At 38.2% G+C, this 25,698-nt stretch overlaps 2 protein-coding genes and 1 long non-coding RNA gene across 6 annotated transcripts in view; 1 reads left to right on the top strand and 2 right to left on the bottom strand.

The window, feature by feature from the left end:
- Window positions 1-690: 690 nt before the first annotated feature.
- LOC143422521 (uncharacterized) lies at window positions 691-22,665 on the top strand. 3 transcript variants are annotated; one of them, XM_076893234.1, is made up of 8 exons: window positions 691-1,191; window positions 2,352-2,549; window positions 11,538-11,810; window positions 17,471-17,604; window positions 19,125-19,631; window positions 20,134-21,192; window positions 21,743-22,198; window positions 22,453-22,665. In XM_076893234.1, exons 1-8 carry the CDS (start codon window positions 1,068-1,070, stop codon window positions 22,630-22,632), a joined length of 2,931 nt encoding a protein of 976 aa, XP_076749349.1. In that variant the 5' UTR covers window positions 691-1,067; the 3' UTR covers window positions 22,633-22,665. The 3 variants fall into 3 exon arrangements, with proteins under 3 accessions (XP_076749349.1, XP_076749351.1, XP_076749350.1); XM_076893236.1 differs by lacking the exons at window positions 691-1,191; window positions 2,352-2,549; window positions 11,538-11,810 and adding an exon at window positions 13,721-13,781; XM_076893235.1 differs by lacking the exons at window positions 691-1,191; window positions 2,352-2,549; window positions 11,538-11,810 and adding an exon at window positions 15,662-15,880.
- On the bottom strand, window positions 5,589-8,292 carry LOC143422563 (uncharacterized). 2 transcript variants are annotated; one of them, XR_013101739.1, is made up of 3 exons: window positions 8,163-8,292; window positions 7,938-8,075; window positions 5,589-6,200 (listed from the first exon to the last, which is right to left on the bottom strand). It is a non-coding gene; the product is annotated as an uncharacterized LOC143422563 (long non-coding RNA). The 2 variants fall into 2 exon arrangements; XR_013101738.1 differs by lacking the exon at window positions 5,589-6,200 and adding an exon at window positions 7,492-7,657.
- A 148-nt stretch (window positions 22,666-22,813) lies between the features above and the next one.
- LOC143422555 (transmembrane protein 70 homolog, mitochondrial) overlaps window positions 22,814-25,698 on the bottom strand; it is a 153,780-nt gene continuing 150,895 nt past the window's right edge. The window contains exons 2-4 of the mRNA XM_076893303.1: window positions 24,175-24,297; window positions 23,561-23,911; window positions 22,814-23,478 (exon numbers count right to left, since the gene is read on the bottom strand). Coding sequence (XP_076749418.1) covers window positions 23,209-23,478; window positions 23,561-23,911; window positions 24,175-24,282 — 729 coding nt within the window. The 5' untranslated portion in view covers window positions 24,283-24,297 and the 3' untranslated portion in view covers window positions 22,814-23,208. The remainder of the gene's footprint in view (window positions 23,479-23,560; window positions 23,912-24,174; window positions 24,298-25,698) is intronic.

The raw sequence follows: 25,698 nt of genomic DNA, 5'->3' as shown, positions 1-25,698 counted from the left end.
TTACTGATATAACTAGCTACTGCGTTAGATACGATTAAACGATGTGTTCTTATCATTATTCGTAATTAAATTAATAATATCATTAACAATAAAAACGAAACGCGAAATATAGTATGAGATGAGTACATGCATATGTGTACAGCAGTGAGAATGTGTGCGTAGTTCAGTTGATCGTCCTATTTAGGGTGGACAGTGTGAAAAAGAAATTAATATATATGTATATGTATGTGGTGGCTCTACATGGCCTATTATATTCGTTAGATTGAAATTACTATAACCGATAATTATAGTATTCGAATTTTCTATAATTTCCATTCGGTTGTATTGATTATTTATTTCATGAATGTATATGGAATTTCACCCATCGTACGGTACAATTCCCCTTATAAGTTTAGAACTGAATGATGCGCGATACAATATGTAAACCCATCTTCTTTATTAAAAAAAAAAAAAAACTCAAAAATTACACGCGTACGTTTCACTAGTTAAAATATTTTATTCTAATTTCTAGCAAAAATTGCTCTCTTTTACGTTAAAATTCCTTACAATTTCATTATCAAATAGTTACAACAAAGACCCGCGCGTGTTCCCCCGCGTAAGTTTCGAATTGCGCCGATTTGAATGTTCCCGCGCCGCGCGCTACCGACAGAGATACCAACTGTAAATACAACACAAACGTTGCGTCATATTGCGCACTGTGTTCCGAGTCGTGTGTCGCGAATCTCGTTTTCGAAAGAGCACGCACACACATGCCGCGTTGTGAAATCAAATGTTCCGCCCGGGAAACAATAGTGCGTAAATCGTTAGCGACAATTCACAGTGTTCGCCCGATGTGATCGGTTTTGGCGCGTGTGGTTGCGTACGTGTCGCGTGACTGTCGATTCACGTATCTGTGCGCGCTCGGTAGGTCAAAATGGCGTGAACCGACCGTACGATTTTAGGTTATCTTCGCTCGTGGCAAATTACCGCGGGTCCAGATAACAGGGACGCTCGTCCGTCGTGCGGCGGCATCCTTCCCCGCGAGTGCTCACCGCGATCCTCCACGTGCGTTTTCAGGCTCGAGGTACATGAGTTATGAGGACGGAATGCCCGCAGGCGGTAACAGTCGTTTCCGCGGTTACCCAGCGCGGATGTCCGAGCGACAACAGCTCGCGCTTCTTCTACAAATGACCTCACAGGAAATAGTATCAGGTGAGGAGATACGCGGACACTTCTTCGGTGAATAAACACGCGCACATTCGCCTCGAGAGCCCCGTGAACGGGCACGTAGTCGGTGATCGAACGATACTGTGGTCACGTAATCTACGCGTATGCTCTTATCGCGAATGGTTTTTAATGTATTCGAGTGAATCATCGCTTCCCCCGTTTACACAGGCATGCGTAGCGCATCTCGAGAAATGAGATCGTCAAATTCACCAAGGTATAAAACTTTGTAATGCAGATTATAATGCAGGTTAGTCGAGGAGCGGTGTTTCCGCGCTCGGATTATTTCGTTCGATCGCGAATCTACGTGTTTGTTTCGTTACTGGTTACACGAACAGATAACACTCGCGCGAACCACGCAGCATCTGTGCCTCCCGGTAGCCACATAGTTTTCTGCTGTGTGCGGTCATTTTATCGGAACCGAGCTTCAACGCGAGATCGTGGCTAGTTACTTCGCGCGAGCTAGTTTTGCCCGCCTGTATTTCCCGTCCAGGTCCTGCCAACTGCACGACTCGGCGACAGTCGACCCGTTCCCGCGGCGACACCGCCGCGAATAGCGCTTCACGCGTTTTACAAAGAAAAGAGAAGGGGCTATGTTAATGTAAGTAATTGACATGCGCTCGTGTTCCCGCCACGAGAGAATTGACCTGACACCGATTGCCGGTAACTCGTTGTAACCGCAATTTGCACTAGGAGGCGTTAATACTATTCGTGTATTCGTACGACGCAGCTTGTTAATCGTACCTACTCTATGTTCAACATTTGAACGGACGAATACTCGAACATTTTAGTATTTATCTCTTATGACTTTATGTAGTATAAAAGTGGCATGCATAACAGAAGTAGCTTGCCGTGCTTCGCTGTATCCGCAATTTACTCTTAAGTTTCTCGTCTTCGCATAATCAGACGACATTAGTAAGTTATTTTAAATATACGACACGTATCTTATGCAATTACTGATCGTATTCATTGAACAATCGACTAAGTTAAACGAAGTAAACGATAATATATTAATAATTTAATTATTATATGGTTAGGGGACTTAGATGTTGGAATTGAGACTTAGATGTTTGAAAGTCAATTGGGCGTTAATGTTTCAAAAATGTTGGTTACTTTTGGATTTATCTAATTAATTCGTTTATTTTTAGGTGGAAATCGAACAGAAAATACAACTACGTCAAATACCACACCAAGGTCATCTACATTACAGCAGCGGGGGTCAAAAGGCCGCTGGACTAGCAAAAATGGGGAATCGACGGTCCAGGCGTCTATCAATCGCAAAGAAGATTTTCGAGTGCGACAGATGCTCGTGAATGGATACGATCTCAACGCTAAAGAAGCAAATGGTGAGTGAACCAGACCTTTTGCATCCTTCGTTCTAGTTTTTACTTGTTCTATAAACGTAGCGAGGAAAATATGAGTTGGACGTCTGATTTTGAGAATGCAACGCTTCATGTATTTTAATCGTTGCTGGAAATAGTTATTTCAGCCGCAATTCACGATTTCCAAAGATTTGGTTTTGAAACTGCTTAAAGTCGAAAAGTAAACGAAACGATAAATTGCGTTAGCGTTGGAATAACGTAATTTAAAGCAACATAACTTTATTCCGTTACGTGGACCAATCAAACTTTCTCCATTACTCAATGGAATCAAATCACAACTTTTTATCCAGTCGATATTTTCTTCCACTTATTCAAATTTTTATTGAATCCAATGGAAGGAAAGTGTTCACTTTCTAATTAAACTCCAAATTTTCTGACAATCCTACTCAGTTCTATTCAGCATCGCACGCCACGTATCATTTCACATGGATTCATCCTTCCTCGTATATCTTGACATCAAAATCAATAACCAGTCTTTCTTTCGACGAATCCATTTCCGTTGCTAGCAATTTCGAACATACGCTTACAAAACGTTGCAAAAATTCTGTGTCTTCTTTCTACATTTGTTGCCGTTCCTATCGTCAGTGAAGATCATAGTGCACAATTTTTTCGACATAATATTATGTAGTTTAACAAGTTTCGTATACATAGTACAGTGCTGAGTAAATGAATTTGGACACAGGTGTGTTTTGTTTCTTTAGTCATAGTAACATTAGAAGAGTTTTGTTTTGCTATTTCTTTGCCATACATTAGTCCAATATTAATTTCCTCTACATTTGTACATCGATTACTTAATTCAAGATTCCTAATTTAAATACCTTATACCAAAAAAGATATTTTTCGAAAAGCCTTTAATCTATAATTTAATCATTTTCTATTTTATTTAAAGTTGGAAAGAAAAAGATAGGAGCACCAAGATATTATTGGTAGAATCTTGGTTCCCGATTTTTAGCTGTTAGCTCTTTCTTCGAACTACCGATTCAATTGTCCGGCTACAGTTTTCTTTTAAACGAAAGACAACATTACCGAGGTCGGTCACCCCCGTACGTTCTTGTCTGCAGTAGAGACTCGTCGATAAATGAAAGCGACGGTGCACGACCTTCCTAAACGACAGGAAGTCAGCGGGTCCGGGTTCATTCATATACAATTTACCTCCATTGCTCGACTACCCTTTCTCTGTCCCGTTTCGTTCCATTACCCTTTAAGGTCGAAGAGAGATAGAAGTAATTAGATTAAAAAAATAAATTATTTTTTACTGTTTTAAATTATAGAAAAGAGAAGGGAGAGAGAGAGAGAGAGAGAGAGAGAGAGAGAGAGAGAGAGAGAGGGAGAGGGAGAAAGAGGGAGAGAGTGAGAGTCTGTACTACTCCCACTCGGATTTTTCCTATTTTTATTTTGAAGCATGTGAAAGTAAATTTTTTAAAGGACGTACGACAAAAAGATAGTTAGAATTATTATCTACTTTTCTACTTTATATTGTTTTCTACAAAATATTATCCGTTTAAAGAAAAATAGCGTAAGGATGTGTAGATAAAAATCCAAGTAGGATATTGAATAAAATTATTTAATTAATCCATCCGCTAGAGAGGAATGATTTTTTTAGGCAAATTGGACAATCGTTTATAGAAACAAGATCGTGATCGCATTCTAATCTATTTACAACAATGGAAGATTAAGATAAAATCTAGATTTACGCCTCGCATGTGTGAATGATACTTTCTTTTTCGAGAAACGCACGATAGGGGAACAGCCACAGCTCGCTCTTAGATACCCTGTTAGCCACTTTCCCTTTTAGCGTATCTTGCGTGGTTGCATAAGTGGGTCCGAATCTCCGGGCAAAATTGAAATTATTCCACGACGGCGAAGGTCGAATTTAAATAGTGCCGTAGGATACCGCGATATCGCCGGAAGTCGAGCGTACGGCTGCCGTGCCGGTGCCGTGCCGTAAAGCCGGCCACGTATGCCCCACGAAGACAATGTCTCTACGGCGTAAGACGTCTAATAGGGTATTCACCAACACCCTAGTCACAGGTGCACGACATCCTTGTTGTCCAGGGGTTGCGGAGGGATGAAACATCCAGCGTTGGGCACGGGAGGGGCGGCAGACAACTCTCGTACAGATCAATACTCGAGACAGGGCCGCACTGTTCCATATCATTTTTCACCGCTGACTATACTTCGAATCATAGGTTTTCGGAATTTTTACGATAACGATTATCACTCCGAATGTCCTTGACAAAGATGAGACACAAGCCTCGAGAACAAAATGTTCGAGAAAGACTTGGTTAACAGGCATTTAATTATTTTTGGTCGTTCAGTTATTTGGTACAAATTACATTTACATAATTTATTAGATTTTGAATTAATCTCCTTTTGAAGGAAATACCACGAATATGTAAACTTTGTCGTTTATTAAAAATTTGGTTGAAAATTGTCCTCTGTTTGTAATTTTAAAACACTGTTCAGGTAGAAATATAAATACTGATATCTTGCCGAGAATTGTCTGGTTATATTTTATATTCGACCGTGAGTTCCAACCATTTATCGAATAACATATTCATGGTATTGACATACGGGGAACGAGGCATAATCTTAGCGGTTTCCTTTTTCTGTCATTACTATTTCCATAAATATTTCAAATGGCAATTTTTATTGCATAGTGGTATGGCATGCAATTTTCAGTATGAATCTGAAATGAATGTTTCCTTGTATTATGGAAGGAGAATTGTTGAGACAGGGCCGCATTACGAACTCATGTATAATGGAATTTTAAAATTAAAGATAAGATGCGAGAGATAAAAAATTTCTTGGTATTATTAAATCCATTTGAGAGACGTAGAACGCAGTAATTGTACTTTTTTCTATTTCTTTTAATATCCAATTATGATGTACAATATTAAATACGAAATAAGTAGATCTACAGTAAAATGATTTTTAATAGCACGAGCATACAAGAAAACGTAACATTAAAATAAAGGAAAGAATATAAAATATGCCTCATATTTCAAAATAAATATATCTGATTATTCAGTTACTCATAACTTTCGATAAATATATTAAATAATTTCGTTTCATATTGCGTTACAGAAGAGAAATTTTAGGATAAATATACTACGAGAAAAGACAAAGTAGAATCTATTTTCCATGAACATATCATAAATCAACAGATAAATCTAGACGTCTGGCTTTTGAATTAATGTTTGCCTCATTTCCTGTTCTGAATTTCCTACTTGAACGATTTATAATTACCATTACAAGAAACAGAGAAATAGAACTTATTAGTACTAAATATATATATGGAATTATTTTAACTCGTACAAAGATATCTACACTCTTCAGACGATACGAAAAGAAGAAAAGAAAATTGTTATACTACTTTATTAATTCCGAAATTACACACTCGTAGATCGTTCTAAGATTCACTTTTTCTGAATGTTTTCGCGATGGCGATCGTTTCGAATGGAAGTTCGGCCCTGGCTTACCTGCGAGACGATACGCACAACAAATCCAATGTTTCCACGGAGAATTTCGGCTTTAAAGCCGAGGATTCCGTGTAACGCAACGCCTGGCATTCTTGAGAAAACGGTCTTTAATGCTACTGGACGTTAGACTAGCCTCAAAGGGTATTGAAAATATTTATTACATCACGCTAATCTATCTTATCATTTATTATTAAATATGTTATCTGACTTATTAATAGCACGAAGAAAATATTATTGTCTGGTATTATTACTAATCGTATAAAGAAGTATCATCGCAGGCAAAATAAAAATTAGATATCAATCTGATGCAATAAGCATATACATTAAAAATGTTCTGTCGGTTATCGGTAATTATCTGTATACTTGAATTAAATTTAGACAGTGATTAAAAGGAAGTAGCAATACTTTTTCTTAAGAGCTTGATACAAATATGTACACTTTGATTAAAATGTACAATCTTACAGATTTATAGAGTATCATGGCAAAGGATAGTTCTGACTTAACTCTGTTCTAAGAAAGGTACTTTCAATGGTAACTCCAAGTTCGTAGTCTATCAATTCTTTTCTCATTCAGTGTAGCTGCTTTTTTACAACTTTGGACATACTTCGCAATCATACTATTCAATGCTAAAAAATGGAAACGGTATTTTTATTCGCCTGGTAACTGGTCGACACTGGTCGCTGTAAAAACTTACCTACTTGTCTTTAGATGTATGTAAGTATCAGCGATATGACAAAATGATACACCAACTAAAAGCATCGCGACCATTACGTGTATTGATATTTGTAAGGAGTGACAAGAATTGGTCCTTTAAACGAATCTTTCGATTCAATACGCCAACAGTCGATTTTAAGTTTCCTCGAATTGTATTTGCGATCTGGTCATATATCGGACGCGAATCAACTGTAAAGTTCGCGTTATTTCTTCAGGACATTTAATACGTCATCAGATATAATTGGTCAAAATTTCGAAGCTGAATCCCCTGTATAATGCAATTAAAGCGAATGCAGTTTTCATCGGATCTGCCAAGAAGAAGAGGTGGTATCGGGCGCCGCCCGTATCCTTAAAGCCGATAGACCACTCACGGAATGACTGGCTTGTTTATCGCGACGTGTCGGTCCCGAACTATTTTCACCGGGAACTGTTTGTGCACGCGCGAAAACGAAACGGCGCACTTTTTGGCCACACAAGACCATTCGTTTTTCACGGAAAACTACGAATTATATACACTTCGATCTCCTTTTACACGGTATTCTTTCCATATAATTCTTTTATTTTACACAGTATGCGTCCGTGTATACGCATAGGTGTATATATGGAAGCATACACCAGTCAGAAGTGAAATTAATCAACTGTAGTTTTTGTAACATTACATTTAAGTATAATACCAGAGTATATAATTAGTGGTCATTCTGTTCAGGAATCAGACCATTAACTTTTCTAGACCTGATCAGTTTGATTTCGGAGTGGCTCGTAGGAACGTGGTTCCTTTCGTAGCCTTGTTTTTCGGGTCATTTAATTCTGTTCTGACGCAATCGACTTTCGAGCAGAATCATTTGTTTGTGTTTCTGTCAGCAACGAATCGTGTTGCTATGGGAAGTGCGTGAAATCTGTTGTTAGAAATGAAAAACGGTAAACTGAAATCTAGAATATTTTCCTGCTTTACATGTATCAACCTCGTTCCACGTTCTAGTTTTCTTATTTTAGAATCAGCCAGATGGATCACTTGAAGTGACCGTGTAAACTACATTTTTGTGGGAATTATTCAAATTGGTGGGAAAAATTTTGACACACGTTAATTGATACTATTTTTGTTGTTTCAAAGTGTATTAACATTTTTTTTTAATGACAATTGAAGATAATTTATTACCTTTTCTCTGTACATATTTAGTTTTAAATCAATTATCCGATGGTGGACAAAATTTATATTTCATTCCACTCGAGGTATGGGAATTCCCCCTTCCGTTCTTAATCCTTGGAGAAGCCAGGCAATGGCACTCCGTATATCCTAAAAAGGACCTCGGTAAGTGCCTGAACTAAAGAAAGAATTTCGTCCCCTGACCGGTAATGATTCTAAAGAAAATAATTTGAATACCTGGAGTGCCTCGACCAGTTCAATTTAAGTTATATTAATTCTTAAGAAAAGCAATTTAGAAAGAAATGTTTCGCGTAAATCAACCTGTACAATTTAGTACCTATTTAGTCACTTGGTATGTTAGAAGTAATTAATGCCAATCATAGTAAAATTGCCCATTAGAAAATCACTATTCTTCAAATCATATTGTATATTCTTTGTCAGAGTTGTCTATAATTGTTTCTTCCTTAAATTAGCCAATTTTTTATATTTAATGACTTATGCTATTTCGTTTAAATATTTTCTGTTTGAGTAAATAATCCCTAAAACTTCAAGTCATCCTTTTCAACAACCCTTCAAAATTCGTCGCGTCACCCTCGCCACCTACCCTAGAACCCCTTGCAAGGTGGAAGAATACACAAAAATTCAGACTGCAATTCAGAAAGTGAATAACGTAGTAACTTTACTAACAAATTTTTTAAATCACGCATAATCGAAATTGTCGAGTTTACATTTATCGTGAAAAGGTATCGGTTTGAAATTTCAAGTGCGAGACCTTGGACTACGTTTCCCATATAAGACTAATCGTGCACGGTTCTTTCCTTTTGCCAGCACGACATCAGCTATTCAATTTACATTTTCTTTTTATCGAGTGGTGCTGGGGATGAGTTTATCCATCATTTATAGTAAAAATTAGATCGTGGTAGACGGAATATGTATTCCATCAATAAAACGAGTCATGGGAGGAAGACAAAAGTAAATGTATGGAGGTCTTGAAACAAGACGCGATTCCATCTTTGTCCTTAAATGGTCCAGCCTTAGTCAACAGTGATGATAATTCCTTCGTTGCTTCATAAGAACGTTTACCATTGCAACGCTTACTAAAAACCACCGTAACTTGGTGCTTGCCACGAGAGAAAGAGAAAGATAGTGATGGGAACGAGAAAGAAGGATAGTGACGTTGCGAAAATGCCTATTGTTAAGAAACTCAGACTTGTCTTCCATCTTTGTCGTATCGAGGTATAGGCAAGCGGCTCGTGACACTTGAGATCAGTAATGGGGGAAAAAAAGCAACGAAAAAATAAGGTGACCGCTGGGAATCATACTGGTATCTCTCCTTTAAAGCAAACGTTGCTTTTCATGCGTGTAAATACCCTGAAAGCATGTCTCGTCCCTTTTGCATTCGCCAGTAAGTTACACGTCGACCAAGCACGCCAGTCTTCTACTCATGACAGTTAGTTCAGCGTTCTACCGAATCACGTTTTCACTTTTCCAGACGTTCTACACTTTCTTTGTTCTCTATTTCCTGCTTCCTTTATCAAACATATTATTCAGTCGCCTTGCATTTCCTAGCGTCATACGGACGAGATGGTCATAAACGCGACCGCCGTTTCTGAAGGGCTTGTTTCTTTCGCCGCCAACTCTCCCGTTTTTTGGAAGACGCGAACCGCCATCTTGATTTATTACACTACAGCTACGGTCTGGTCAATTTGCAGAATCAGTCTTCAGTAATCGAATTGTTTTGCAAGATTCGTGTCGCATTTTCGTCGAAGTAAACGAACTACGAGATGTGTTTGCAATATATTCTTCATGTTTTCATGTCTTTATGCGTTTAATGAATATTGAAGGTAACAAATTTTGTGCTTTACTGACTGTTCTTTTTCTCGCGTGGAAACTTCCTAAATATAAACAGATACCAATACAAACCAGGAAAGATTGGAGGCTCCAGAAAAACGAAGAAATCATATAAGAATTTCCTGAAGATTCTAACAAAAAAAATGGTGTTGTAATGTTCTTCTATAAGGATAACAAGGCATAAGAACAACGTTGCTAGAATGAAAGATAAGAATACTAACAAACAATTTGTTTGAACTGTCATGGATTGGACTACCAAGAAATGAGCACAAAGTTAATTTTAACTCTACAGAAGTCTACATTTAATTGCATTCGTCGAGCACATTTTAATCTTCCCACGTTCATTCTCCAAACGATACATTGGTCATCGAACAAGAAAGAACAACTCGTCGCAATGTGTCGCTTTCTTAAAACTGGCTGTCGCAAAAGAATAGCATTTTTTGGTTTTACATACAGAAAAAGAACTACATTTTTGTACTTTTTGCCCACATGAGTGAATGCCTCTACCTTCTACAACTCTGTTTGGCGTAGGGCGCGTGGACACGCTCGGAAAGTAAGCGATAATGCGACTGGTGTGCCGAGCGCAGGAACGGCACGTGAGGAAATGCTGCCACTGACACATGTGCAGACACAGGATATAGTTATAGGCGTGTAAGCCTTCGTGTACAGACATCACGGTCGTGCATACAACTGCGCGCGTTTTCTGCAGTGTGAATCGTGCGTCCACAAGCGTAGGACTTTACGGACCGTCTTGTAGAGCGCACGACCGACAATGTCGTTGGCGGGATCAGCTTGCGTCCGATTGGTGAAAAAGAACGTTCTTGGCTCACCGTTGGTGGGGAGACGCAGGGAAAGGCGGAGCCAATCGTCGACATAGCGACGCAACATGGCCTCTAGTTCGCGAGGGGCCGTGTTCGCGTGCACTTCGAGCACGTACGAGTACGGACATTCCCCCGGCGGACCGACAGATGTCGCCCTGGCCGCCTTTGAATCGTCAAGATCGGCGTGACAATTGGTCTCAAACGTAAAAGAGGAAAACGGAAAGGGATTTGTTTATTAAAGAGCGACAAATTAAATAAAAGTAAACCGTGATGGGACATCAATAATATGAACAAGCATTTGTGGAAATGAATTGAAACGAAAGACTTGGTGCTGCTACTCGTATTGAATTTTAGAAGACACAGGGAACGATGGTAACTCATCCGTCAGATTTTGAAACATTCAAACATTTGTCCGACCTTACGAAACCCCTATACCCGCGGAAGGAGTCGTTTCTTGCCAATTAATCGTACATCGTGTTCTCGTACAACTATCAACGAAACGTGCGAAAGAAGAGACAGCTAAGACCTTTTGTAGACGTATATACACGAAACTGTGAAGATACTAGTCAAATGTCTCAATCTGAAATGCATTGGAAGTGCACGTAATTAATCTGTCGAGACTGAAAATTTGTGCAGAGCTTATCCAGTGTTCCATGTACTCGTCGTATTGTGTTTTGTAAAGTATATAGACATTAAGTGGAATGAAATTATTGAACTAATAGGTCAGAAATGTTAGTGCAATTAGAATATTGATCAAGTAAAGCCGAAATATCCGAAATATCTGCGTATATTCTACTGAATATTTACCTTGAGCCACAGTTCCATCGTTTCTATATTGTGATCCGTATTTTTGTCGTCGCCTATATACTTGAAGCATTTCGTACGATTTTCAGTAGAGTACGCCCACAAGATTTTATTTTTGTTTTATTTATGACTGTAGATATTACAGGTGCGAGTTCACCTGATGAAAGTACAACAGTTGCCCCTGATAGCCCATGCTCTCCGGCTGAAACGAGCGCATCAGCGCCAACAAACGAGCAACAAGAACAGGAGCAGCAGCAGCAGCAACAACAGGTTTATCAACATCACCATACTCAGTTTCAACAACAACAACAGCAACGTACGACCGGAAGTGCGCCAGCCGCTGCACCGCACGTTGCTGAGGACAGTGGAGCCCCCTGTGAGATGCGGAGAACACCACCGCAAAATAAAGGTTAGTCGAGTGTAGTTTATTATGCATTGATAATGTTACTTCAAATAGAAAAATATTCAGGGGAAATTAAATTTTACTTTTACACGAGATTCGCATTTTGTCATAAGCTTCTTTGTGTATTCGTGTTTTACTTTGAACGGGTAGGATAGTGTGAGAATTACCTTAAATATGCAAACCAGATTTATAAGTAAAAGCAGATTCATTTATTATGATACAGTGAATGCAAACTTAACTGTATGAATTATTCCTACACTGATGAATATTTCAAGTAATATTTTAATTATTTTTATTATCAATTATTCTCATATTTGTTGAAGTCGCATTTATTGATTTATGTAATTTGATAGCGATTAAAATTCATTGATTTATGTAGCAGCAGATAAAATGTGCCTAGATTAAACGAAAAAATAATTATCCAGAAGTGTCTCATGGAATGAAAGAAAGTTGATATCTTTTCACTTTTGTGGATGTTTATTGTTTATTAATAACTGATGTGTGTATTCTGCTGCATCGTCTTATCGACATAATGAAAATCGTATTTACCGACATGATAGTTACTTAACAAGTTCTTTTACTATAATTGAAACAAAATATGTTAAAACAGATCCAAAACATCGTATCGTACATTTATCTTTGCTTTTATTTATAATTTAATATCGTACATATGCTATTAACATCGAATGGTATACAACATTCAATGATGCATATTAATACAATAGAATACTTGTTTATTAAATAAGTACATTTAGGAAAATGCAAAATTGAACTTTAAAAATAACATTTCACAGTGTAAACCTGTTTCAGTACCTGTTATTTAAATTTATGCGCATCTGTAACTAAACAAAAGTGGATTCGCATTTAGAAAACGTAGAGAAACAGTAAACAAGGTATAACAAAAACATATGCAATGTGTGCACGAATCAAATTCAAATTTCTAAATGCTTGCAACCAAGGAAGTACGAGGGATTACAAAAAGGACTAAAGATAGAATTGCAAAAACAGGAAGTGATATACAAAAGCAGTAGTACTTTCACGTGTATATTTTCCACTCGATATCATCGTATCTATCACAATATGAGAAATTCCATTGTAGCCAAGGAAAAAGTCTTTCGAGCGGAATATGAATATTTAAACTACAATGATAAACTCATCCGTACGCGGGCGCGCGCGCATACAATGTGTACCCCCGTGTATATTGGGTACGCGTGAGCGTGCAATCACCACCGATCGGTAATAATAGCGAGCGATGTAGAAACAGCACTTAATTAGACGTGACATTCCCGAGTAGTGACGCGTCGGTATCGTGCGCGCGGTGCAGTGTGCCGCGCCTGGTAGAAGTTAGTCGAGACGGAGACGCGGCGACACAGTCGCGAGAGTCGGTACCTCTCTCTCTCTTAGCTCTCTCACATCAGTGTCTTCGTTCTAGCGCGTTGTGTGGGAGCTGTACGAGCGGCAGTAGTGTACACACGCTGCTGCCGCGGCTACTGAACCTCTCTCGTACGTTGGTTGCGCTTGATCGTCGTATTGTCCTGTTTGTCCACTGGCACTAATCCATCGGGGGACCTCTGCACGGTTGCACGGGCCACGCTAGTCGGTTGATCCTTAGCGCGAGCAGGTATGCGCTCGTGGCCTACGCTCGAAACCCTCCGTTCGCTATTGGATGACCCAAAAGTACCGTTACTAGCAAGTACTACCGACCACGTGGCTCAGCGCGTGTTTCCACTGTCTTAACGTACGTTGTTCCGTCGAGTCGTCCCATTCGCCACTTCGTTGTTAACCTCGGTGGAAGAAGCGTCGTCCGCGGCCGGGAGTGTCGAACCTTGGAACACATCTCCTCCGCTGGTCTTTTCACTGTCGAACGAGGGAGGGACAAAGGCAGATTTCTTCGAGGTGAGAGAGAAAAGAGCGTGTTAAGTGGGGAGAGAATGAGGGAGAAGATGGGAGCGCGAGAGAGAGGGAGCACGCTGACTGGCAAGTACATTGGACACGTTTGCGCTCGCGGGCTGCGTCCATCGACACCACTAGGGTGATCGCACCTCCGAAAGGGGGTCTCTCTGTTGCAGTTGCTGCAACAGCGCACCATTTTCTAACAAACTTGCCCGGATTACTTCTTGACTCTCTTTGTTTCCCCCCCTCGGAAATTGAGAATTGAGAATACCCGATACCGTCGCGCGGACACAAAGTACGAGGCTGTCTAAATGATTTATGCTCGCCATTAATATTCACGTTTCGTTATCCTCTGACGTTGAGACGTGTTAACGCGAAGATTGTGCCAATATTGTTGCCACAGTTTATTGGTCGTTAACAAAGTTAAATCGAGGACTTGGAAAATATTTAACCGCAGCAATTAAACGTGCGTGTATGGAGTGAGCATCGAAACCGGTTACGTACTTTGTCTCGTGCATTTCGTGAAACACGTTGGAAACACGATATACCGTGTTCCGTGCGCTCGCTTTCAATGTAGCGAAATCTTTTAAACTTCGTCTCGAGCGATATGCTAATCTTTCGCAATATTAACCAACGGGCAATCCGTAGGACGTAGGTGGAAACGACGACACTTTACTAAATGGTAACTCGACTGACCTTGATTATCGTTGTAACATATTTCGTTATTATACTAAACGAAGACTAATGAAACCTTGGAACAAGTATCAGATGCGAAGTTGCTTTTCCTTTTTATTAAATTAAACGGGTTAACGTGCATGCATGTATTTATTCCAGCTTTACGTCATGTTAGTACTATAATTGCAAAGTTTACGCGCAATGAAACATTATTAATGATTACCGTTTAATTTATACGCAATAACACAGTGACACAGCGCGTGTTAAGAAACAATTGCCGTGTCAATTTATGTCATCGGTCGCACAATTATCTTTATTGCAGCAAGTTAATGAACTTCTTGTGCAAACAGTATCCGATAAAACGCGCATCGTTATCGGTCAAAAAGTCTGCGTCGGATAAAAAACCCGCTCACGGTTCGTGTTTTGCAAGGTCAGGAACGAAATGAAGAAGGAGAATCGAATTGCCGTTGAATATCTCCCGACGACGTACACACACGTATACATACATGAAGCTAGTTTCGCGTGTACTTTCTGAAATTACATTTTCGGGCTATCTTATCAATTTTCAGTATTTGATCTATCGAATGTTGACGTTACGTTTAATCTCTTCTGTTCGAGTGGAGTGTTTTACAGGGATTCATTTGTAACGTTAAACGATCGCGTTGTTTTTACGTAATATTTGTCAAATAATGAAATATAATTAGCTCGAGCAATCGCAGCGCAGTCGTCAAATCGTGATGGTCGATTCTTTATTTTTTTTTTTTTTTTCAACGCATTAGTAATCCAAGCTTCTGAAGACAGATCTCGTGCAGGAAGTGGGAGGGCGGAATACACGCTGCGATATAATATACGTTGCATTCTGAGAAGCACGTATGTGGATACACCGTGATATTTGCGTATCGTCATTTCGCGGTAAGAATGTTCTACAAATAATGTACTCTCTTTCTAGGCGCTACACGGCTGTATGCCGCGACACTAGCGACGTGCTTTATTTCGAACGATTAGAGGGGGGAATTGATTAATTTGAAGCATCATTGTGTCCGTGTCGCGATTGTTTGTTAATTACCACAACGCGTACGTCTTGTATTGTATTGTTCTATCGTGTGATAACTCATACGATAAACTATGTTTTCATACTTATTCATTTATCTTCGATGACGTAATCAAGAATTTTTTGCAAGTATTTCTCTTTATCGTCACTATTGATGTATTAAAGCAATTAAACGAAGAGTCCTATTTTATTATATACATAGTATTTAATTTTTGTTTACGAGAATGCCTTTCCTATGCAATCAAGTTGGAAGGATTTCGTAAATTAATTGGGGAATATTAACTCCGTATACGGGCGAAAAGCATTATTTCCGTGAATTGTCGATGTTGGTAAAAACGGCGAATAGCCACGAATTCATTGACTAGAGGAGTGATGTATTTTGGGATACACTATTCGCAAGCGCCAAGTTTCATTGGCACAATTCCCTCTTCCAAGTGGACGAAAGAGAAAGAGAGAGGTCAGCGGGTGGGAGGGGGAGGGGAATCACGATCAATGACCAACCCAAGAGAGATCTTAATAAAAGTGCAGCGTTATTTACCACGAAGGATCATCGTGGAATCAATGTTGGCGCAACGTACCCGTCCATTTCGGCACACGGTATTGATCCAAATTCAGAAATTATACGGTGATGTTCGCGTTAACTCGTCGATTCAATTACATATATTGATCTAGAGCAGAGCTTGCGTCAGCATCGCTTTCAACATTGCTGCACACGATATATATCTTAGATTCTCTCGAAACAAACGTACCGTGAAATCATCGAGGCAAGCCCCATATTATTGCTCCTCCTGTGAAATCCGTTTTCCCGCGCTGCCCACGAATCTCTCGGGCCAATTTCCCCCGTTAAAATATACTCGGAATAGATTATGCGGCAAGCGTAATTGTATCTCGTGGTGGATCCTTTCGTGCGCCTAATGAACGCACGCTTGTCACGTACACCGTAATTTTAGTATTCCATTTACGTTCGCCTCTTAATCGAGGCGTCGAATTTCGATCGTCCTTACCGTTTTAATAAAATTAGCCTCGTGGAGGTGTTCGTTAAAATTTATCTACGAACTCGATCATTAAATTCTAAAGAAAAAAAGGAGAAGTCCGCCAAATATATATATTTGCAAAGTTCGAACATACTCGTTGGAAGTATGAATAAGAATAAATGTTTATATTACTGCAACGGTGATACTGAACGAAAATTTGTATCTCCAATTTGTATGCATAAAGTGGAAAATCCAATCTGTATCTAATCTGAGTTTAACGCGGTATGCCAGTAACTTTCTAATTTTGCACAATGTTAAGATTTGCAAACCGTATACGAAATTTTGCTTAACAGTGGTAGCCAGGGCAATTTATTCGATGTCGCGATAAGCTAAAAGCAAGACGCTTAAGATATGGGAACTCTATTCCAGCTGACGGTAAACTCTACTTACCTTACCGTATCCACTGGTCGCACAGAAAATTGTAGCGACGTGAATAAAGTGTAGTTTAATGACACACCTTCCTGTAACGCGATCGTCCAGTAAAATACCTCTAATGAATCGATCGCGGATCGTTAGGCCCCCACTTTCCTCGAGAAACTCGTTCTCTTCGGGGGCCCCCCTCGATCCAACCCTAAAACGCTTCAAGGAATTCCTTCTTTTGAAAATAATTAATGCCATTACAACGAATCGATGTATAATATGTATATTAATGCGTGTCGAGATAAAACGTGTTCCACGCGTTATCATTAACGTCACAGCACAATTAATATTAGTATTCCAGGGTTAACGGCCATACACGTATACCCCCAATGATCGCGAACAGTGGCTCGCTCGTCTCCGATTCTCTTGCCGTCCTTGTCCTTCTCTCTTCAAATGCTCTGTTCCCCCCCTCCCCTTTTCTATCTTCCACTTCCTCCTCTTCCTCCCACCAAACCACCTTCTCTCTTCTCGATTCCTTCAACCGGCCTCCGTGCGCTCCCTTGGTGCCAGAAGAGTACTGGTTTCCAGGAAACTCGTTCCCCCAAGCGTTCTGTCGTTGTTCTTGCAATTAACCGGCGTTTTGTTCTCCACAGTCGATAGATCGGGAACCGGGCAGTCTGGAAGCTCGCCGAGGGTGACGCTTCGGCTCAACCAGGTGCGAGGAACAAGGGATGAAAAGAAAGGAGGGGGCGCTACTAACTCCCGTCAGGGCGGCATGAACGCACAGGTATACAGAGACACTCATACTACTATTCAGAGGTATCGGACGCTGATTTATTTTTAAGGACTTCGTTAGAAAATGACGGATAACGATTATACATGTACCTGTTACAATATCATTGAGATTGTTTGTGATATTAATTTTGTTATATTTACAGCAACGGATTTCTATAGAGTTGTTTCGTTATTTGATAAATTCTTTGGGTTCGAGTTGCTGCATTTCTAAGCTGTGGATTAGGTAAAAGGTTCTAAATTGACGGGAAACACTGCCGCGGTTAATTCATATCTATTGATATCTATATTTGATAAGTATACCCGGAAATTACGTATTTAAGAGTGCACTGTAAATCAGCTGGTTGTAGATAATTTAAGCTCAATCTTTGTTGAATTTACAAGAGGTGGCAAACTATTTGTTATTCGTCAATGCAGTTTTGTAACATTCAGGCAGTACTATTATGTATGCACCCAGCGAGGACACTATCAACAGAAAGTAATTATTTAATATTAATGTTATACAAAATTCAGTTGATAATGAATAATAACGAAAATGAGGATCAAACAGATCATATTTCAGTATTTAATGGAGAAGATGAAACAGAATGAAAAACTACGTGACTTGATCCATCGTTTGAAGTAATAGAATTCTAATATATAACGCAATAATGGTCAATTAACTTTAACTAATCAATGCGACTGGAAAAGTTTAACCAATGCGTGTAGTAGTTAAAGATTCTTGAATAAAATGTTTGTTTCTGAAGAAGAGAGAGAACAAAACAACGTTGGCAGATTTTTTTATACACGCATTGTTAATGATTTTTAAACACGATGATAATGAATTTAGATTTGTAGTGAAACGCGATGCGAGTTCACTTCGTCATACGTTTAGATGTGTGCTTGCAAGAACGACGTGTTTAAAAAGGTACACGTCGATTAGCGAGTGGTACCGAGGTCACTGTTGCGGAGCATGACGATAAGTTTTATACATAAAATGCTCAACAAACAAAAGACGATAATGTAAGGAAAATAATGAGTAAAATAATATTTGAGCTTTACGAGTGTTATATTGCAACATTGATAACGAATGTGTATAATTTACACGCCCGTTGCGTCATATCGATATATCACTAAGTAATGTGGAGTATTCTCAACATCTCTCTTCTATCAGTTGTAGAATAAATAAAGTAATCTTTATAGTTTTATTTCATACAAATATTTTTCTTAGCCTGCCGGTTAATTTATACGATTGAAAATAATAGCATTGCCACAAAATGCTCGAAACTTATATGGAGTACCTCACGTGTTTTTCCTTATATCAATACAGCGCCATAAATGCGATTCGATAAATACAGCATTGTAACGTAAAATAGAAATCAAAAAAAGACTCTAGTTTCCTTCCATACTCTAAAACATGAATTTCCACGTTTATAATTTTGGCAAAAATAATGGAGGCGTGGAGAGTAACAACATATAGCTGTATACATAACTTTAAATCATGTATATTTGATAACGAATTTGTAACACTTGCAGAATCAAGGTCAAATGGATACTTCGTCGAAGACGTCGTCAAACGTCTCGTCAGGGACCGCGAATGCCGCCTCGGGCTCCAGTGCTTCTGGAAACACGTCGACGACAGGCGACAGCGGCGACGTATACGAATTCAAGAGTTCGAAAGAGCCGACACCGGTCAGGGGTGCCAGTTCGTCGCCTAATCCGAATCCTGAGAAAGACAAGGATGGCAGCAAGTCATCTAGCAGTCAAGGAACACCGAGCGGTGGTAACAACGTATCCAACACTGGTAGCGCCGCAACATCATCTGGCGAAACAACATCGGCATCGATTACTACCGATGATGCCCCAGCGGTTTCCGCGTCGCCTTCATCCAAACGCGCGTTCGAAAGCGATAACGCCGAGGAGCAGGATGATGAGAATCGGCGGAAGAAACGGAAAGATTCGGAGCCTGTAAAAGAAAATTTAAAGGGCAACGTCACTGGTAGACAGAGCACCGGCAGAAATGCTGCCAACACCGGGGAAAAGGTTCTTGTTGTTTAATTTACGCAGATAAGGAAACTTTTTACGTGCAAAAAAGGTAGATAACGTGCAGAATGTTGGAATTATCATATCTCGAGCATAAAACAAATCTCTGCTTAGATTCCACTTGTTTAATTATCTTTATAAGAGCATGGGTTTGCATAAACATTTGCAATACGTACAATTACTAATAATGAGTACTATCGAGCGGGATAGTATACCCGGTGAACGAAATGCTAAACAGAGTGATTCAATTTATTCATGAATTATTCATGGAATTAAAGTATACGTGGAACAAAATTTGTATACTGATGAAGAAGAGGGACACACGTAGCAATGGTTTACTGTCTTTTACATAGTTTGCAAAATTCTATTATTGAGTTAGAAAAAAATCAATATCTTTTCACGTAAAATTATCCTATTTTGCATTGTATTAGTTTTGCGAAACATACAGTGTGATAATAAGATTGAATCGACTCCAACAAAATATCCCTATGTTTCTTTACAGTGTACAAAATCAGGTAAACAAGGATCTGGAACAACTTCCGGGAAGAGCAACCAAAACACAACTTCAATTAGCGCAGACCGAAAAAGTCCAAGCGCTTCAATGGCAAGCAGTCCGAAACCCTCGAATCCTTCTAGTTCAGCGACAAATTCTAAAACGACTACACCAGCACCACCGGAATCAGATGGAGAAGATGATCGATCGAAAGGATCGGATTCTAATTCAGCTCCAAAAGTACCGCCCTTAAAGATAGTTATTCCTCAAAGTACTACGTCCGAACAAGAGCAGGGTAACAGAAACGGGAAGAGTACGTCTAATAGGAGTCATCAATTGCCGTACGTAGTCGCCAGTTCTAATAGTAACGATTCAACGGACAAAGATCAGAATCAGTCCACTAGCGGGACAACCAGTCCCACTGAGAGTGGAAATAGTACCAAAAATGAGGACAAAAAAGACTTTAGTGGTGCTTTACACGGAGAGGAAAGGTCAACGCATCATCAGAGAGTATTACGAAGTTCGCATAGATCCGGTAATGGCAGCAATGGATCGGCTACCTTGAAAGAAAATTCTTCTTCTACGAGTAACGGAAATTATTCAAACTCGTCTCCGTTACCGCCGAGTGCTTCAGCGGATCGTTCCAACAACTCGTCTCCGCAACAACGTCATCACTCGCCAACACCTGAAACGACTGGTTCTGAATCGAACAAGAATACCTCGACGGAAGTTGCGAGCAGCGGGAACACTACTAAAGCGAACGTTATGACGGAAAAGTCAGAAAAGACCAATGAAGCCTGTGGGAAATGTACGAAGGATAGCGGTACAGAGAATTCAGAGAACACCTCTACAACAACGTCATCGACGACGTCAAATGTAGGCACTCCGGCACCAACCGTTGACGTTCATCCCAGGAAAAGAAAAATGAAGCCCAATAAAGAAGCACAACAGGCTGCTACAGCTGCCTCAAACGAATCATCTGAAACAACGAATACGGGTCCAGAAGTGCATCCACACGATCAACCGATTACTAATTGTTATCAATTGTTTTTAAACATCAGAAAACAGGTTCATATATTTTATGTTTTCAACACTTTCGCGGTCTTATCGCATACCAATTGTTGAGCATTCGATATGTCATTACATATTTTATGACCCAATATTCGCTGACTGTCATACATTTAGGGTCATTTAAATAACGATATTTATTCGAATGATTTTTAGTACAAAACATAATGATATATTTATACATATAAAAAGTGGCCCCACTTTTTTCATCATTTCTTGATTATTTCGCATATTTTCAATAGTACCAGAGATTATTCCCAACAAAATATGTGAAATTCTTCAAGGCAATGATGGTTTAGTATACTTACATATATAGTACATATTTGTACAATGACCATTGATTTTGCATGAAATCTTTATTTTTCTGACATATATATACATATAAAACATCATTGACCATGAAGATGACTAATTTTAACAGAAATATACCTTCATCGGCTATTAATCTAACACCGAGAAAAAGCTAACTGCAAAAGTGTTGATACACAACAAAAAATTCTTTTACGAAGAATATATTGCAGGAAAATTACGTTTACTTTCACTCTTTTAGATTGAACGAAGAAGAAAAGGCCTCTTTCCAGTTCAACCGAAACCACCTCAGGGTTTCAAGGACTATTTAATGAATCGTTGTACATACGTGTTAGCTGGAAACGCGACTAAAGAACCGAACGTTAATCCCCCGGTCGGGTTGCAAGGCGCTATGAAGGACTTGTATATCGAACAAGAAAAAGAGAGATATCGTCTTAGAATGCAACATGTCGTTGAAAAAGAAAAGTTAGTTTTATCGGTAGAACAAGAGATCCTTAGAGTACATGGTAGAGCTGCTAGAGCTCTTGCCAATCAATCTCTTCCGTTCTCTGTGTGTACAATATTGAAGGACGAAGAAGTTTATAATGTTATTACTCCAGAACAAGAAGAAAAAGATAGAAATGCACGGAGTAGATATAATGGCAGATTATTTTTGAGTTGGTTGCAAGACGTAGATGACAAATGGGAAAAGATTAAGGTAAAAATTATAATGATCGTTAATATAATCGTCTAAAGTCATACCTGAATGGATGCAAGGACAACTATGAATTCGTACATTGTCTGTAAACGTTCGGGTTAAATTAAGTTACAAGAGTTACGTAGAAACCAACTAATATACTTCCTTTACGTATGTTAGTTTAAAAAGACGTGATACATTGACTAAGTGTAACTATAGTTAAATTTTGATTTGCTAGAACAAAGATAGAGTATTTAAAAAAGTTACCATTTTAGGAAGCAATGTTACTCAGGCATCATAACGAAGCTGAATCATTACACGCTGTACAGAGAATGGATTGGGAATGGAAACTAAAAGAAGTTGGATTATGTGAATTTAAAGCGACACCGCAGATAGAAGATATTCATGTTCCGATGGTACACGTTTCGGATGACTTTGATCTGCTCCCAGCTTAGTGCACAGTGATTGCACAATTGACTCGGCATAAATCATTCACTCATACCTTTGAAATGAACTCAAATGGTATGATTATAATCTGTGATCTCTTTAACAACGTATCTGCCATTCTTGCACGGTTACCAAATCGCATATTGTATCGTTCAAGTGTTGTTACACGTGAAGAGAGGCTACACTTATAAAAAAAATTTGACTTTCTGATTAAGTTATTGTATAGATTTTATATAAATGATTAAGTCATACTTTCTATAAATTTTTTTCAAAAATTTTAATATGGGATATTAAATTATTTTCACTTGCATAATGTGTTTATTCAAGAAATCTATACAATTATCCGGATGAACAAGGAAAAGTTATGTCGACTGAAGACTTGTAATACTCTTTACAAATTCAATACATGACTAAACAAGAAAAGAAATAACGAAAGATTCATTTATTTCACGATTTAGTAACTTGGTACTGTATTTCTCAGTATACAATCTCTATGTAATAATGTATATATTTTATACTAAGCAACTTATATAAATACTTTAGATTAAACAACTATGTAATAGATGAAAATTACAAGCGTCGGATTATTGGTTTTCTTTAATTTTACATTCTATTGCTTGTTTACTCGCATTAACTGAAAGCCTATTAACTGATAGTTTATTGACTGCAGGTATTTCTAACGGTTTCGCCTCAAAATCTTCCAACGTTTTGTATCCCATTATAATAAAATAATGTTTGGAATCTGAAGTAAAACTAAAATCAAAAAGCAATGGTTGCTTCTTTACATAGCAGCTTGTAAATAGTTTACTAAATTCGTTTCTGGGCTCAGTTACATCCTTTGCAGTAAACTCAATCTACAACATATGCATAATCATATTATATAAATGGAATTAATAAGAAAAAATAGATTTATAAAAATTATATATGTACACATACCTTTTTTCTCCGGAAAAAGAAGTTATATACTTGAGCAACATATTTTTGTTCTTTTGGATAATAATGCAAATCGACCACGTATCTTTTCGTTAATAAATATATTAAAATCGGATTACAAATAGCAGCAAAATTTAGTAGCATACATATCGTTGCCAAACTCATTGTATTATCGTCGTTTATCATTTTCATATATAAAATAGGTTGTGCTATTATTGAAATAGCTGATGTTAGGTAGGAAAATACTTTAATTCTTTGCACAGTTGTTGCGATAGATCCAATGTATATCAATTCTTTTTGGTCATTTTCCTTGATTTTGTACGAACTGATTCCTTGAGAGATTGGTGTTTGCTTCTACATAAATGTAAAAATTAATTTTCTGTTATACTCCATTGAACGAACAACAAAGAAAACTGTGTGTATTCTATGATTTATAAAGGTGCAGAGGTTAATAGTTGATATAGCAATTGCTGAGCAAAAGAACATAAAAAGAGCATACAACAAATTTGCTCATACTGTCAGGAAATTATTAAAATAAGCTTCTGGAATTGGTAATATTTACGTATAATCATCGAACACTTTATGAGCTTGAAGAGAAATTGTTGAAAGTTCTTAACCTTAACATCACTGCATGTGGAATATACAAAAACACGTTTCAACGATATGACTTCTTGCGAGAACAGTATCCTCCGGCTTAAAATACAACTTCGCAATAGTGGAACCATAATTAACAACTAATTGTATTTTATTCCCTCTCAAGTAAATGTATCTTAACAAACAGTGCCAAATCTTTTACGCCATTTTAAGCGCGGACAAAACTTGAGAAACATGCGGAAAGATAAATTCTCTACTGATATAAAAATATAGAGGAAACAAAGTATATATAATTGATTTATTAAGATAAACATTAATACAGAATTACGAATATTATTAAGATATTATATATTTCTTTCAACGAAAAGAAAAATAATAAACTTATCTACCGTTGAGAATTTTTAAATGTATAAACATATTAATAACAGGCCCATATTAGACAATATTATGATAAGCAAGTGAATTCAATATAAAATAATTTCTGTCTTTGGCAATTTACTTTAAGTATAAGCTCATAGAACATTTTTATTGAACTCTGTAAAATATATTGGGACCTTTTCATGTGTACCATATTTTAATATCGCATGAAGTATACGTTTATTTGTGCATTTTTTAAAAAGTAAAGGATTTTTTATAGACAAGAATAATTGAGAAAAATGTTGCTTCTAGATTAATTAATCTATATGCTTTTCCTGTTTGCAGCTTACTTCATGTTACGATATAGCAAGTCGATGTTGTCAGGACTGATAGAATTGCGTGTATTGAAAACGTTCAAGGAAGTTCAATTCTAATATGTTCCCGTTTAATATCGTAAACGGCTACCGCTTCTTTCGTTCGACGTTATTCTCGTGAAATTTTCTGTGACAAGCACGAACGTGTCGCCCATTATTTACGTTCGTTGTTGACAAAAACCTACGCTTGCCACAGAACGAGCATATGCATCGCGTTTGCGAACTAACTGTGTTATCGATCATACGTTGCCATGTTTTCAATTTTGCGTTCAACCAGCAAATCGCAGTGTACCACGTGATGTCGTTTACGAATGACCGTTGTAATTGCTTATTGTGTTCGACATTAAGATACGAATGATGCACGATAAGCGGGAACCTTGTTTCGTTACGAGTGTTTCGCGACGTGCCTCTCATCCTTCGCTAAACCGTTGAAAATTGCTTCCACGAAGCATATTTACGAAATATGGCGTCTTAAATTAGGTTATAAATACGTTGAATCCTTAGGCAACGTCCTTTCGTAAATTTATCATCTCACCATCGTTTAAATCTAACTGTATCAAATGTAAGTTCCACGCGTTAATATGTTGAATTGAATTGTAAACGAGTATTACTATGTCTCTAAGTATCGTACATTAGAAATGTATACTGTTTGAATTGTTTCCTAAAATACATATGTTAACAATTAAATTCATTTCTGCTCGCCAAGTATGGATAAAGCGGTTTATTATAATTACGGGACGTTCACGTTTAAGTAATAAGAAATACAGGCAAATTTTACATTTGGAAATATTAATTATTTACACACGCTGCTTTTCA

The sequence above is a fragment of the Xylocopa sonorina genome, chromosome 3, assembly GCF_050948175.1.
Source record: "Xylocopa sonorina isolate GNS202 chromosome 3, iyXylSono1_principal, whole genome shotgun sequence".
Lineage (NCBI taxonomy): Eukaryota > Metazoa > Arthropoda > Insecta > Hymenoptera > Apidae > Xylocopa > Xylocopa sonorina.
The sequence above is the reverse complement of the archived record's forward strand: the minus strand, read 5'-3'. Positions and strand labels throughout refer to the sequence as shown.

Bases quoted from the DNA above. Each gene is read 5' to 3' on its own strand.
- LOC143422521 (XM_076893234.1), top strand. From the start codon at position 1,068: ATGAGTTATGAGGACGGAATGCCCGCAGGCGGTAACAGTCGTTTCCGC. The intron at 2,550-11,537 runs GTGAGTGAACCA...TTATGACTGTAG, and splicing joins CAACGCTAAAGAAGCAAATG to ATATTACAGGTGCGAGTTCA. The intron at 11,811-17,470 runs GTTAGTCGAGTG...TGTTCTCCACAG, and splicing joins AACACCACCGCAAAATAAAG to TCGATAGATCGGGAACCGGG.